Below are 15,826 nucleotides of genomic sequence, written 5' to 3' on the forward strand. Positions count from 1 at the left end.
TATGTCAGTCGTTCTCATACATTGTCATGTCAAGGACTCCCATGTAATTGAAAATGTATGTCATCTGAAAATATGTTGTTCCAGGGACCTCCCAGAAGCAAAGATCTGAGAATATATATTATATATATATATAACATTTGCGCCACATTTTCACGATTTTTGAAAAAATAGCAGATCTACAAGCTCATAGCACTCGGTGCCGCACTATGAGCTTGTAGATCTGCTATTTGTCAACAGCTAAATTACAACATAATGCTTAAAACACCAAAAGGGGTTCCTGCCAAAAATGTTAAACTCAAGGCATCTTGAATCAGCTCACTTGCACAGTGCACCTATATAGCCTGGAAACCAGACTAATCTGCCATTTCACTCCCCCTGAAGTAGTGAGGGACCAATCAGGGCCCAGTATGAAAATATGGGTTGGGATTATCACCAGAGGGATTTTTTTTTAAATGTATTTGCCCCTTGCAAATGTGGGTTCAACGCAGAGATTCCAGGCTAATTTCCACGCAGTGATATTAGTCTGGGAATGCCAGGCTGTAGTGCACACCACCCTCTGTGTTAATTTCACACGAGTGTGATTTTTCAGATACAGTAAGGATTTTACTGAGCAGTTGCTGCACAATGTTGTATTGTGTACAGTACAGGACACACACACACACACACACACACACACACACACACACACACACACACACACACACACACACACACACACACACACACACACAGTATTTTCTATTATTTATAAGAAGACATTCTCTGTAAAATCACTGTCCCATACAGCTATAAAAGAGCATTATGACTATGAGACATTCCTTATGAACTTTGTAGAACCTATGGTAGGTCACACCTGCATTGTGCTGCCCTCTTGTGGTTCAGAGATGCTAGTACGAGGTAGATTCTGACTAAGACAGCAGTGCTTCCCTGTGTAGAGATGACCATGAAATGGAAAGCAAAATACAGCACGATATAGTTTCACATGCCACGCATAGACTTGTTGGTGTATAGGCTCCTGCGCAATGGCATTTGGCCTGGGTCCTTGTTGGTAGGTTAATATCCACAGTTTATCTGTAGCGGTCTGCAATTAACCTATTTTTCAAGCTTCACACTCCAATCAGTGAAATTAACCTCTGGGAAATTGAGAGTGTAGGCCAGCAAGCGCACCACGTACAGATCATATAGGCTGCATGGCTAACGGGGCTTAATTGGGCACTACCCCTCTCTGTATAATTTGATGAAAGCATATTGAAAACATGACTTGTAGTACTAGACCCAATGAAAATATAAACTTCACGGAATTACCCATAGCCACCCTTTTAGAAAACAATGACTAGAATAAGCTTCTATCTTGTATAGATTCACATGGTTCTATCCATTGGCAAATCATCAACGTGTATGATATTACATTTTAGACCTAGGTACATTTTGCTTTGTATAGAAGTCATTTTACATCATGTGTCGAAATTTTACTTTGACCGACAAAAACAGTTTTTTATGTAAAATAATGTTTTCTACTTTCCCCATGTGCTTCCCAACTTCACAGCCAGGTGTAAATTATGGATGCTTACTAGATTTAAGGTCACATGGCAACAGAGGTTTCTAGTTTTCTAGATAAAGGGGGTGGTTCAACTTGGACACTGGCTCATCTTACCCCGTTCTCCCCTATAACTATATAATATGTAGAATGTTACACCCAATTCACATCACTTGCAGAAAGCCATTTTCCTTCACCTTTGCATGTACAGAATAATACTCATGTTCCGTATCCAGTTTACATACTGTAACAGGCATGTCTCAATCACGTACATATGATAATATCGTGTGTAAAGTACACTAGGATATTAATTCTAGTCGCCATCAGTTTATGTAGTAAGTAGAGCGTCCATGTCTATCCAAGTGTAATGGTAGAGAAAGATGCAATGATAGACTGCCATCTTGTGATAGCAAATGGAAATGCATGTGGTTGTGAAGATAATTATACAAGAACAATGTTTTCTGTACAGTATTTAAAAACATTTTTATTTTATTATTATTATTCTTATTATGTAGCAGGAAATGTTAGACAAATTAGACTTTGTTCCAGATTGTTGCTTTTAACCTACACCAACTGGCGGCCCGGGGCCCACATGCGGCCCCCACCTTCACCCCCAGGTTAATCAGAATACCTTATATATTATTGATTTCAGCTGTGTTACAATGCTCATGCAGCTCGTGAGCTCATGCTCAATCATGCTTAGTTCGTAAAGTTAACATAGGCCTAAATAAATTAATTTGAAATTAAATAAAAAGGTTATTTTTCAGGATTCCAATAAAAAAAAGAAAAATCTTTTCAGTATTTCAATTCAAATATAGCAAAAATAATATAAATAATAATATATTTTTTCTACGACGATAATATGCAACGTGGCCCTCAGTCTGGAGTGAGTGTGGAAATATAATAATAATAATAATAATAAAACTTTATTTGTATAGCACCTTTCATGACATGAAATGCAGCTCAAAGTGCTTTACAGAAAAATGGAGAATAAAAGAAAAGCAAGGCAACAACATTAAAAACAAGCAGTAATGCAATACAGTGAGGACATGAATAACAAAAAAGAAAGATCAATTAAAAGCAATGTTGTAGAAGTGGGTCTTGAGCTGAACTTTAAAAATGTCTACAGAGGCTGCCTGACGAAGGTACAGTGGGAGCTTGTTCCATGCCGACGGCCCGTAGAAGCAAAAAGCTGCTTCCCCGTATTTTTTAGTTGCCATTTTTTTTTTGCAAAGCGAGCAGGCCAGCAGTGGAAGACCTTAGGGGGGGCGGTTTGGGACATATTTAGGCAGGCAGTCATGTAGGTAGGAAGGTGCGAGACCATTGAGAGCTTTATAGACAAGTAAAATCATTTAAAAATCAATCCTAAAAACAACCGGAAGCCAGTGCAGTGATGCCAAAACTGGAGTAATATGTTCTCTCATCTTAGTTCTAGTTAAAACTCTGGCTGCTGCATTTATTTGCATTTATTTATATAGTGGCCCTCTCCATCGTCAAAGTTGCCCTATACACAATCTCTATTCTGACTACTGAGTTGTTATAATGGCCAGAGGCGTTGGATGTGGTGCTCATTGTTGGATTGCTGCAGCACTACTTTATCTATAAAAAAAAAAATCAGTGGGGTGAAATTAGTTTTTGTACTAGCTCCATCATTTCGTTGTTTTCCAGGACAAGAAATGAAAAAGTGGGGCAAAGAGGGGGAATGCAAAGATATATCTACATACTGTACATATACATGTAGCATAATAAGTTACAGTAACATGAGACATTGGATATGAGGCTATTGTTGAAACGAGGCTGAATATTGTACACAGAATGATGCCTCTGATGGGAATGAAAAATGGCTAGATTAGATCAAATGCCACAGAACAAAGCTCACAGACCATCTTTCTGCCAAGTTAAGCAGCTGGTGCTGAAGACTTGGCAAGAGTAAATCAGATGTCCCCTGCATGGACATCACTATACTTGGGACTCATATAAACAGTTTTTCCTCATGATACATTTCTGGTGCAGAAGATTATTTAATTATATGACAACATATTATTGTTTTGCTGCCAACTTTGGTCATGCTCGTATTGTACGTCAATGAAAATCGGAAGGAATTGGTGCATGGGGGCCGGTTTTCAGCTATATACTCTAAAGATTTTGTTGAAACTGAAACAGCTCACCGGTGGCTTCAGCTTATAGGTGTCACAGTGCCAGGTCTCTATATGTGATGTCAGAGGAACTGGTCTGTATAGTCACTTAGGGTCGAGGGATGTCCTTTCTTTTGGTTACCGGGATGATAGGAAGATTTTCACATGTTGGGGCGTGCATGCACCCTCCCCAGCTGAATGGGGAAGCTAGCTGCTTAGCACACACCCTCAGCAGCCATGGGCTGATGTATTAGTTTTATGTATTGGCATCTCCCTCTCTGACAACCTGGGGAGAGCCCCAAACTGAGCTCATGCTTCCTCCAATGCATGGAAGAGTGAGCAGGCCACTTCTTATCGCCTGAAAGGGGGGAGTTTCCCCGGTACGAAAAGAAACACGTTATTCCTACCAATTCCTTTCCCCTCTATCAGGCGCCCCCCCGAGGAGGCAGTTTAGAGACCATATCTAGCGGCACAGAAAGAATGAAAAGATCATTTAAAACTCTTAACATTCCCTCCCGTTACTGTAGGCTGCGCACTACGGTAGGTCCCAGCTACATTTAGGTCCCCCACTATACGTCCGGCCTGGACTCCTCATTCATAGAAGGAAGCATGAGGACAGTCCGAGGCCCCCCCCCCAGGTTGGCAGTGTAGCGCCCACGATTACATTAGATAATTGACACTGGGTGAAAAACATGGGTTGCAAAATCGTGGGATAAAAATGATAAATGAATGCAGAAAATCGAGAAGAATAGACCCCTCTCTTTTAACCCGGAAGCAGTAGCCCTCCATTTCCACTCGGGGTGGGTTGATCTATCTCGGATTAAAGTTTTATTAAGCTCCTATTGTCATTTAATTCAATCTGAGCCCTAAAGACGCTAAAGATGGCGCTTCGTGCATGTATGACAGGTTATTATACTTGGCAATTTCATGCAGAATTCTCTCTAAGCTGTTTAGCATTTAACTTCTGATCTTGTCTTCATTACATACCTTAATTAAATTAGTCAATCTATTAATCAATCAATGCATTCATTTATCATGATTATATATTTATTTGATGGATTCGGTGAGGGAGGACATGCAGATGGCTGCTGTGACTGCGAGGAAGGTGCAGAGAACAAAAGCAGATGGAAACTAGACGGGAATTAGCCAAAAATAAGAAGAAGATTTATTCATTTTTAGAATAAGGTTAGGTTGAGTGATTTTAATGATGGTGTACATTCACAATCTTACCTTTACCCTTAAAAGATCAAATCAGAATGGGAAAAAACAAACATGATCTTTGTGTATTCATTAATTTTGGTTTGTAACTTTGTATCAATTACATAGAATAACACCACAGAGGGACAGATTATATATATGTCTGTATTTATTTTCATCAGAACACAATTTTAATCATTGTAGCAGTCGTTTTCATACTTTTCGAAAAGATCAATGACTCGTGAGATCGTTTTATAAATCATTTCATCAAAGTCGTTTGTAAAAAAATTAAAGAAGTTACTTGAACTAATAAAGCATCTATAATATTACAATATACCAGTAGTATAATAGTAATCATAATAATCATAATAATATTTCTATATGCCTTTGAACCTTGTTTTATAGTCTCATATACTGTAAATCTTTCTCTTCCACACACACAGTCCCCACAACCTCTCGCAACGAGGTTGTGAAGCTGAGGACAAGTCTGTTGGTTAAGCCCCACGACATCCAATTTAACATCGATGATTTCAGACACACAAAAAAAATAAAAAATAAAGAAAAACGAACTGAAGATTATAAAGTAACATTGTGACACCAACTCAAAAACACAAGAGAACCTGGAAGCAAAGACATACAGTACATTGTTCAGAATACTATAGGGAACATATTTACAACCAAAAAGAATGAAGGAAATGGGCTTCTGCATAGATCCACAGGATAGAAAACAGAACTATGGTGAAGACAGAGAAAGGCTGAGAAGGTAGAGACTGAAAGGGCAACATCTTTGTCTAGATACCGTGTGATGGTTGCGGTGGTGCACACAGGGTTTGGGCGTGTGGGGCTATAAGAGGCATAGTACATAGTCCATGTGCAAGGGGCCAACACGGACAATTTGTTTCTGCAAGTTTGGTTTGTTGTGGAATGTTAACAAACCATACATTACAATTGCTACAGACTGTTGCTTGTGGGGGGGTGGGGGCTATATTGTGTCTCCTCGACACAATATGCAGACAATTTACTTCGTGAATGTCAGCTTGTGTGAGCTTGTAGATCGGCCATTTTCGTTTGGACCTGCTCACGGATAAGTATAATAGCTCAAGCTTTACTGTTTGGAGGAAATTGGGTTGTGCACGACAATGTCCATCCGTGGTCTTGAGAGACCTTGAGGGACAACACATTTTCAATGCACAGCATTGCCCCCCACACAGGCCCACCATATAGCCCATATATGGTGAGGATACGTCACTGTGTTCTGTGAGTATAAAACAGACACAAGCCCTGCACAAGCTTGTGGATGTGGAGGGGCAGGTTACAGTATGCTGTGCACACAATATACGTGCCCAAGGGTTGGCTTGTGACAGATATGAGATCATTGGTTTAATCACATGCTGTAATGAACACTGACTCTGATGCAATTAGACTGGATGAAAAAAAAACACATGCACGCTTGTCTGTGACAAATCCCTTAGAACTGGTTCACGGTTAAGTGGACTGGATTATTCTCTGCAGGGTATACTATTGCTAACATGGCAGACTTGTATATGTCACTTCCCATTCCGGGCTATAGCAGGATCTTCAATGTCATCTGCTTGTTAGCTATAGCTGCTGCTCTCTTGGCCTTGAAGGGAAGGACGTCTTGAGGTTTAATGTTATTTAACCCCATAGGCTATTTGTCTTATGGCAGCTTCCACTTATTTTTTTTACCCTGTATAGTTCTGACAAGCAGCCTCTTGACATGAATCATGAACTGCCTCGTTTCGACGAGAGCAGCATATCCACGAGCATTCCATTCTATGTCTTGCGAGAGTACAAGAGCTGTAACCTCTACAACCCATCAACCCATCAATCTATTCCATGCAGCTTTAAGGCCGCTGGGAATATACCGGGACAATGGGGAGTGTTAACGCTGGCGTACTCCTGTGGCTTTGAAGACAGGGGTGGTTCCGCCACACCTGCTGGCCCCAAGGTTATGGCAAGACTAATTGGCTCTCTGGAGAACGGATAGCAATTAGCTATATACTGTTCCACCACTTTAACACAGACCCTCGTGGAGACAGGAAACCCTCATCCACAAAGAACAAAACACTAAAATATTTACGCACAGACATACCTGTAGATGCACTTTTACACAATTGTGTGTGTGTGTGTGTGTGTGTGTGTGTGTGCGCGCGTGCGCCCGCGTGTGTCTGTGTGCATGCGTGCATGTACATCCAAAGAGGTATAAGTTTGTGTGCGTGCATGTCACACTATAACACCTGCCGTTCGGCTTATAACTGTCTGTCTGTATGCAATTCATTACTATTTGATACCGGGCATATTTAGAAATCCCAAATAGCCCCATCTGCAGTTGGCCAATAGAACATTTCAGTCATGTTCAGTACACTACATGCATGGATGTGCCGAACTGAATGACAAAGAAGCAGTTATGAATGATGTGCAAGCAGGCGTTGAGTTGACAATGCCTGAAGTGATGATCGATCGGGGGGTCTGAAAAAACAGTAGGCCTACACAAACTCCAAACCAAAGATTGTTTCTATCTGGACATGGAGTTTGAAATTGAATGAGGACGCTTTAATGAATGCGATATTTAAAAAAAACGGTAACGACAACCGCAAAGACCTTGAAATGGGACACCTCAGCATATACAGTACACGTACATAATCAATATACTTGAGGGTGGGACAAACAGTTAATCCTTTTATAATACCTGATCTCCAAGCCCCGGTTCGCGCGAAAGAGACGAAACGTCTAGAAGGTAAGAAGAGGTCAGCCCTTGAGTTCACTGTTCTTTTCTCTTCGCGCCGCGGTTAACATTTGGATCGGTGATCTCCAGCATATCTGCCAACATCAGGCCACAATCAGGCCATGCTGCCTGCTTTTGAGCACGCACACGCATACACGCACACGCACACGCACACACACACACACACACACACACACACACACACCCCCTTTCCTCCAGGATTAGTCTCCCTTTAATGTTCTCCAACCATAGCTAGTTGAAATGCCTCTGTTCCTGCAGGTATAATACCAGTAATGACACAAACAGTATGTCGTATATGGGACGTAAAACATGTGGTTGCGCCATGTCTTAAGTATTTGGATGCACGTGTAGTGTATATATATACGTATATAGTGTGTTGTCGATGCCAATGTTTGTACTGTATGGTCATAATAAGCCCTTTTACTTGATGAGACACAAGTTGGATGTTTTTATGGAGAGAAAGTATATAGAAGACAGAGGACATGCTACAGGAGTTGTTAAGGAAGGGAACAGGGAGTATAGGGGCTAAGGACACTCAGTAAACGAAAGAGGTTGCTCAAAAAACCTTTTGCAGACAGCCAACTCATGCAGTTATTTAAAAAGAGGTTACACATTCTGGTTTTAAAGGAAAGGAGTTAAAATAAAATGAAAAATATCTATTTTGCAGCTCCTCCTCCTCTATAATATACAGTAGTGTGACAGGAATAGGACTATCATATGTTTCTTAATAGAGTCAAAAGATGTTCACACTATACTGCGAGCTGTCCTTAGCGAGGCCTTACTTCATATCAAGTGTTCCAGTTATGAAAATAATTATCTTTTTGTTTTTCTTTACCTTTAGTGTGGAGAAGTACAGTTGACACTCTTAAAAGTAACATCCAGTCATTGTGATTTCAACAAGAGAAATAAGGTTAACCCATTCTGAACGGGAACCCATTTTGGTGTTAGCATCATGTTATGCTTTAGCTATTGAAAAATAGCAGATCTACAAGCTCATAGCGCGCCACCGAGTGGCGCGCTACGAGCTTGTAGGTCTGCTATTTTTGAAAAATCGAAGAACGACTGACATTTTTGAAAATCTGATCTCAGGTCAGAATGGGTTAATCAGACCAGTGTGTGTCCAGTGGAAACCTCGTATGAATCTGATCTCAGGTCAGAATGGGTTAAGGATTCTAGTTGGCTTTGAAAGAGTGTTTGTGTAAAACCGGGGAGAATATGCTAAAAAGGACCATACCGCCATCAATACATTGTCATTGTGTATTCTCAGCATCGAACATACAGTATATTATATCGTTACAAAAAAGTTACCCATTATGGTTTTGTTTTTAGATTCCACATTTGTAAACCTTTTTTGCCATATAGTCAGTCAACCTGAATAAATGAGTAACTGTTCGGCTAAGTAGTTGTGATTAGATGGACGGTTGGTTTGAATTTGCTTCATAAATCAATCTTGTCTCCAGGTGTCAAATGTTTGGCGAGACTTTCTCAAACAAATGCACAATTCATGATGCATTGAAAAGCAGCTGCGATGTTCACTGAGCTGTATTATCATCTATGTCGAGCAAGTTTCAAGTCTCTGCAAGCTGATTGCTTTTGTAAAAAAATGTTTTTGCAGTAATTGCAGTAATTTTTGCAGTAATTGCTTGTTCCTTCAAGATGTTTTGTGGTTGCTATTGTGCTGTAAAATTATTGATATGCATGTTATTGTTCAAGTTGGGGGTATGTGGTGGAAGAAAGTAGTGAAACCAGCTCTCTGAGACAGAAGAGACAACCGTTTCAAATTGCTTTAAACTAGCTATTGTGAGATACGGACCACATTTTTCTGATATTGTTCTCCAATGATATTCTTCCTTCTTTCTACTGACATCCTTCTAATTTTATTGAATAATCTGGACACTATTTTGACTGGATAATACCTTTAATCTCTAACAATAAAGCTCTTACATCTTGAGTAAGAATGTGGAAAATAAGGAAACATTTTAGGCTATACCCACATGTGCACACATGCACTCCCAGTCTCTCACACACACACACACACACACACACACACACACACACACACACACACACGATGCATTATTATCTGTCTTATTTAGATAAAAACACTTTCTTCCTGTATGACAGACCGATAAACAAACACAAAAGCATGAACATTAGAAAGAGAATATGATTGTGTTAATCCATAGAGACAGCCAGTGCAACAGAAACCCAAACTGGAACACAGTGTAAAAAAGCGCAGTGAGAGAAACTCAGCATTGAGGAAGCCTTTTCCACTCAACAAAAGGCTGTGGTATTGTCCCCTTGTTCTGCGTATAAGGAATCATTTTAATTCCTTTGTGTGTGTGTGTGTGTGTGTGTGTGTGTGTGTGTGTACGTGTCTATCGTTTGTTTTTCTTTTGATTGATCCGTGTGTCTTTCGTCGCCGAACGTTCCCACGTGTTTCTGTCGAGTTTTCTTTTTGCCAGTAAAGCGTTGAAGAAATATCCACATGAGGCACACCGCTCCCAGCCGTTGCAACAACTGTGACTGTATTTTTCCACACGGGTTGCCATGGCGAGGGATTCCCCCTCGCTCCGTCCCTCCCTCCCTCCCTCCTTCATCTCTGGCAGCCCTATCACTCTTCGTTGGCAGGGCTCTCCTCCAGAGGCGCGACGACGATGGCGGGCAGGCCCAGTCCCGTTGCATTGTGGGAGGAGGAGGCGGTGAGGCTGGCGACGGTGTGCAGAAGGACGAGGACCAGCAGGCAGAGTTTGAGCCGGCTGTTGCACAGCCTGCAGGAGGAGCCTGCCGAGGAGCTGAGGGAGGTGCGGTGCTGGCACGGCGGGTGAGTTCTTTTCAGGGCCCCCCGGGAGCGGTTGTCCGACGCCTGCTTCAAGTCCCACCGCACGTCACAGCACTCTGCGTCTTTGTCCACACCTGACGGATAGTCTTCCAGCAGCCCTGGGAAAAGCAGAAAGGGAAACACGTTGCACTGTTTTAAGAGGAACTCTAGTGGACTCTATACTGCATGCACAGTCAATGTCAAGAGTTCTTTATAGCCACTTGAACCCTATAGCGTAGCATCCATTATGTAAAATATTAGACCGTTTGGGGCAGTCTAGTCAATATATTTAAGGAGTTCATTCTGTGAAGGTGTCCAAAATTCAGAGTCACTTCTGTCTGGACCACACTTCATCCTAACATCTCTTTGGCAAAGGGTGATTTTGGAGTCAACTGCACAATAACTCTTGCCGCTTGCCCACATTTGTCCAAAAAAAAACTTGTTCGTTAAATGCTACGTGAAAAACTTAAATGATATCCTCCTCCTGATATGCAGTGCATGATTTGTTATATAGCACCAGTCTTATTATCTTCCAGAAGCTTTGCGGCATGCAGTAGCAAGGTGCAGGCCTTAAGTTTAAAGAGGCTCCGTGCCACAATGCCAAGGCCATCGATAGCTAATTATCCTCCCAGGAAGACGGCAAACACTTACCTGGCTCGTCCACTGTAAATTCCTTTAGATAAGAGCATGCCCTTAATGACTAGATTGTAAAACCTGGACACTTAGAGGAAAGCCCTCCCATAGTGTGTGTGTGTGTGTGTGTGTGTGTGTGCGCGCGTGTGTGCGTGCGTGCGTGCGTGCGTGCGTGTGTGTGCGTGCGTGTGTGTCGTTTGATTGAACACTATAGTACATGACACGTTTTGCAGTGGTTTTCAGCCAGTGGTTCGGGGACCACCAGTTGTCCTTGGAGGCCGTTCCAGGTGTTTCCCCAGCTAAATGATGGAGAGTTGGTATAACCAAACCCTTATACAGTAGATCTTTAACTCTTGAGAGCGTATAACATTAAACCATTTGTTTTAATTTTACGCTCGACAAATAACTAATGGGGCCTCAATATGAAAAGGATTGAAAAGCCACTGAAGTAGCAACACACCGTAAAAACAGCAGAGTGAGCCTCTCTCTCTAGCCGGGGAGCCACAGGCCCAACATTTGAGAGGACCTGTGATGGCTGTACTTTTTATTTGTGTGTTTTTTCTATTCATTTGGTCATTATGGTCCACAGAATGAGAGGCCTGCTCTGCCGGAAACATCTCGGGGGGGAAAAAAAAGTTACGGACATTTTTGTATTATGACACCATAGACAATAAGGCAACATTTCCCAAATTTCATCATGCTTCAAGTAGCATGTGAAATGTCAAACGTTAAAATGCGATTAGGTCAGCACATTTGGGCACATTTTGTGCCTATATGGCCGCGAATTTAGCCCAAGGAGTGTTTTTCGTGCAAAACTAATGCTTGGAATGGATTCAGCATCATGAAAACCCCCTTAGTTTGACATGTCACAACCCCAACTTTCAGCAGCTGTCACAACGTTTCCCCATGGGAGTTGGGTTGGACCAAATTGACATGTTATAGTAGACACCTTTATGAAGACATTTTGTGCAGAAAGCTATAGTGGTATAAGCATTTGTTTTGCAGATTTGCCACACATTTTGATAATCTTCTCCCTCTAAGTGAAGCCTCTCAGCTCTGATGTCTGAGACGGACGGGGCTGGCCGTGGCGTGCACGCTGATAGATGTGCACGGTGAACTTTGAAGCTGGCTAGATCTGTGCCCACTCTGTTACAGCCTGACTCTAAAGAGCTTAAGTCTGACAAGAGTGTAATTACTGCGGTAATCTGACAAGGTCTGCATTCATCATGTCCACCCATGCAGGCCTGTTGAGAAAACACTCATAAATATATAAATATATTAGAGAGAGAGAGAGAGAGAGAGAGAGAGAGAGAGAGAGAGAGAGAGAGAGAGCAGAGAGAGAGCAGTGGTGGAAAACATACTCAATTGTTTTACTTAAGTAAAAGTACCAATTCTGCAATTTAGAACTACTAAATGTACATGAGTAAAAGTACAAAAGTTTCTGCATCAAAATGTACTTAAAGGTACTAAAAGTATTCATATTGCAGAATGTCACATTTCACAAATTCTAAATGTGTAGAAGATCGATTGAAAATAGCCGATCTACAAGCTCACAATGTGTCGCGACGCGACGCATTGTGAGCTTGTATACAGTAGATCGGCTATTTTCAACTGGCCGAAATTATAGGGTTGAAGTGGTTAATGTATGTTTTCTAATCAAAATCAAAAAGGTACAGTAACTAGTAACTATCACTTTCAAATAATTGTAGTCAAGTAAAAGTACTGGCAATTGGAAAGTACAAATACCTCAAAATTGTACTTAAGTACAGTACTTAAGTAAAAGTACTTACAGTATAGCCACCACTGAACATCTTCTTTTTTTAAAGATTTGTTTTTGGCTTTTTGCCTTTATTGATAGTTATTAGTGAAGAGTCAAGACAGACAGGAAAGAGGGAGAGAGAGAGACATGCAGCAAATTAAGGTCGTCATGAACGGGACTCGAACACGCGACGCGCTGGCAGGCCAGAGCATAAATTATATGTGGCTCTGCACCTGGACCATTTGGCCAGCCGGTCCCACGAAAGTCCAACAGCTTAACCACTAGACCAAAGGGATAGGAGGAGATATTAGACTTTTGAGGCCATGCAGGCAGAGGCTCTGAGCCACTCTGCTACACGTGCCGTGTTTGCACAACACACACACGCACACACACACACACACACACACACACACACACACACACACACACACACACACTTTCTCCATATGCCCCTTTGTGTTCCACTCAGAAATTATTACAATACCGTACACAGTATATCTCTCAGGGTTCCACAGTAACATCGTTTTGTTGTATACACTATTAGGCCTATCGTGTGTCAAACGTGGATGTTGGACATCACCAATGTAGCAACAGTATAGCCAGTCCAGTAGCCTATAGTAATTTACTGTGCCTAAGCAAATGGGCCTATACATCCAGACCAAGATTTGACCCCAGACATTGTCCCCCTCATTTTTGGTAACAACTCTTCAACACGACCACCAGGGGGAGACATCAACATGTGGTGCTACTGTGTTTGTGCACAAGTAGTGAAAAGTACATTTTACTCAAATTATTTAAACATATTTTAGTTTGCTTGTTTGTTGTGTGAGTGTTACTGTGAAAGTTTGTGTTTTGTTTGTGTCTATAGTGTTTTGAGTAAATGTTTTGTCAAACTTTTATCTTTTTGTCTTCTGCATTTGGTTTTGACTTCCTGCTTTTGGGTCCTGCATGTCTTCAGTTAGTCCAGTGACTCCAGTCCCATATCACACACTTTATACTGTACAATTATGTGACTCAGATTCAGGTTATCGTTACAAACTTGCCAGTATGAACTTCAAAATAAAAACATAGACGAATCCAGGAACGGGTCTCTTAGGTATTTCCTGTAGGCGGACTCGACGTAGCTGCGGGGGTTTAAACCCTCACCAGGCGCATCTCTTCCACTACAGTGAACGCCAGAGTGACTAATGTTTAGTCTGCCTCAAACGTTACTCTTTTACCTGCTTTTTACTATATAACACTACAAAGATGCCCAGAACATCGAGATGAACCCGTGTAGTTTATGGCTGCTCCAACAGTAGTGGCAACATTAAAAAAAAAAAAAAAAAAATGGAATGACAAAATATCCACCGCGGTAGCTGAGACCAGAGCCATTGAGTAATGGTTGAGACGAAGCAGTGAAAGGTCCTGAAACATACCTAACATGCAGTGCATACCTAACACTGCAGAGTCTTATTTGAAGAGCCCCTACAGCCAGGAAGTCTGATTGTAGTTATACTTGCTACTTGTCAGTGTTAGGGGAAAATCAAAGCTGTGCTGAATGAATGAATGAATGAATGGATTATGTTTAAGGATCGCTCATATTAACCTTTATGGAAACTACTGGTCCTTTCAATCATCCATTGCAGTAGTGGCGAGTGCAGTCTCATGGATAGCTTTTCTGCTTCAGTCTCTCTCTGTATTTACTTTGCCTGTTGCTACGAGTGCGTTTCTCTTATAGCCAGAGCCATAGAGTTAAGACGAGAGTTAGGAAAACTCTGTTCACTTCATGGGGCTTCAGTCCAACGTTCTGCATAGACTTCTATTGAGAATGGGGGACAACAACTATAGGGTCAAGTCCTGGACCGGAAGTAAAGGCAGAAATGCATTGGATGTATACCACCATTCTATTTGGTTGTAGACGAACGCCTCGTCTCCCCAAAAACAGCAATAGCGAAGGTGGCCGCGCTGATCGGAACCGAACAGTCGCTTTATTTATCCAGTACGATTTTGAAATGGAATACTGCGTGAAAAGAACTAGAAACGCCGCATCCTATACCGCCTTCAACTTGTTTCAACGCATTGAGGCTGAAGGGAAAGCATTGTGGGATTTCATAAAAAAAAGGCGTTACAGAAGTCGTTTGCCTGGAATGAGTTATTAAGGGAAATGGAGGCCAATGCATTAGAATAGTCCTTATTTTGTGAATATTTAGTTGTTCAGGTCCATGCCTTCTCTAAAGTTCTCTCTGGTGGGCGCAAGCTGCGTTCAATAACCAATTACTGACAAACTGTACATGGGATCAATGTGTGTACTGTTTTCCTCCTAAAAGTAGACATTCAGGGCTTTCAGGGCTTGTTCACTTCATTAAATTGAAGCGGACAAGTTGTAGGCTTTCTTTTGATGTACCGGTATGCGTGTGATTCTCGCTATAAGAGAACATTTAGCTGTGGGCCCCAAATGTATATTTTCCCTTCAATGTAAAGTCCATAGCACACCAGGAATAGGCCTGGCATCCAGTGTTAACCCATTCTGACCGGGAACCCATTTTGGTGTTCTCATCACATTATGCTTTAGCTATTGAAAAATAGCAGATCTACAAGCTCATAGCGCGCCACGGAGTGGCGCGCTACGAGCTTGTAGGTCTGCTATTTTTGAAAAATTCGAAGAACGACTGACATTTTTTTAATCTGATCTCAGGTCAGAATGGGTTATAATCAGACCAGTGTGTGTCCAGTGGAAACCTCGCATGAATCTGATCTCAGGTCAGAATGGATTAAGCTCTATACCTGTGCATATAAAACTGGGGCTGCCTCCGTGGATGAGATCGTCGTTGTCGGGCAGGATGAAGGGGCACCTCTGCTGCACCTCCAGACAGAAGTGGTGGCAGGGGATCCGTCCGCTGCAGTGCATCTGTGTGGTCTGGAAGTACTGCGAACAGAGCCAGGGCTTATACACCATCTATAGGTACAGGACACAACAGGGGGAAACAACAGGGAC

General features: G+C 41.8%; 1 protein-coding gene across 1 annotated transcript in view; it reads right to left on the reverse strand.

Annotated features, from left to right (window-relative positions):
* Window positions 1–10,250: 10,250 nt before the first annotated feature.
* Window positions 10,251–15,826, reverse strand: part of nalf1b (NALCN channel auxiliary factor 1b) — a gene marked incomplete at both ends in the record, with an annotated part of 122,381 nt that continues 116,805 nt past the window's right edge. Inside the window, 2 exons of the mRNA XM_080786134.1 lie at window positions 10,251–10,576; window positions 15,616–15,787. Coding sequence (XP_080642260.1) covers window positions 10,251–10,576; window positions 15,616–15,787 — 498 coding nt within the window. The remainder of the gene's footprint in view (window positions 10,577–15,615; window positions 15,788–15,826) is intronic.

The sequence above is a fragment of the Protomyctophum bolini genome (assembly GCF_963924005.1).
Source record: "Protomyctophum bolini genome assembly, chromosome: 16".
Classification (NCBI taxonomy): domain Eukaryota; kingdom Metazoa; phylum Chordata; class Actinopteri; order Myctophiformes; family Myctophidae; genus Protomyctophum; species Protomyctophum bolini.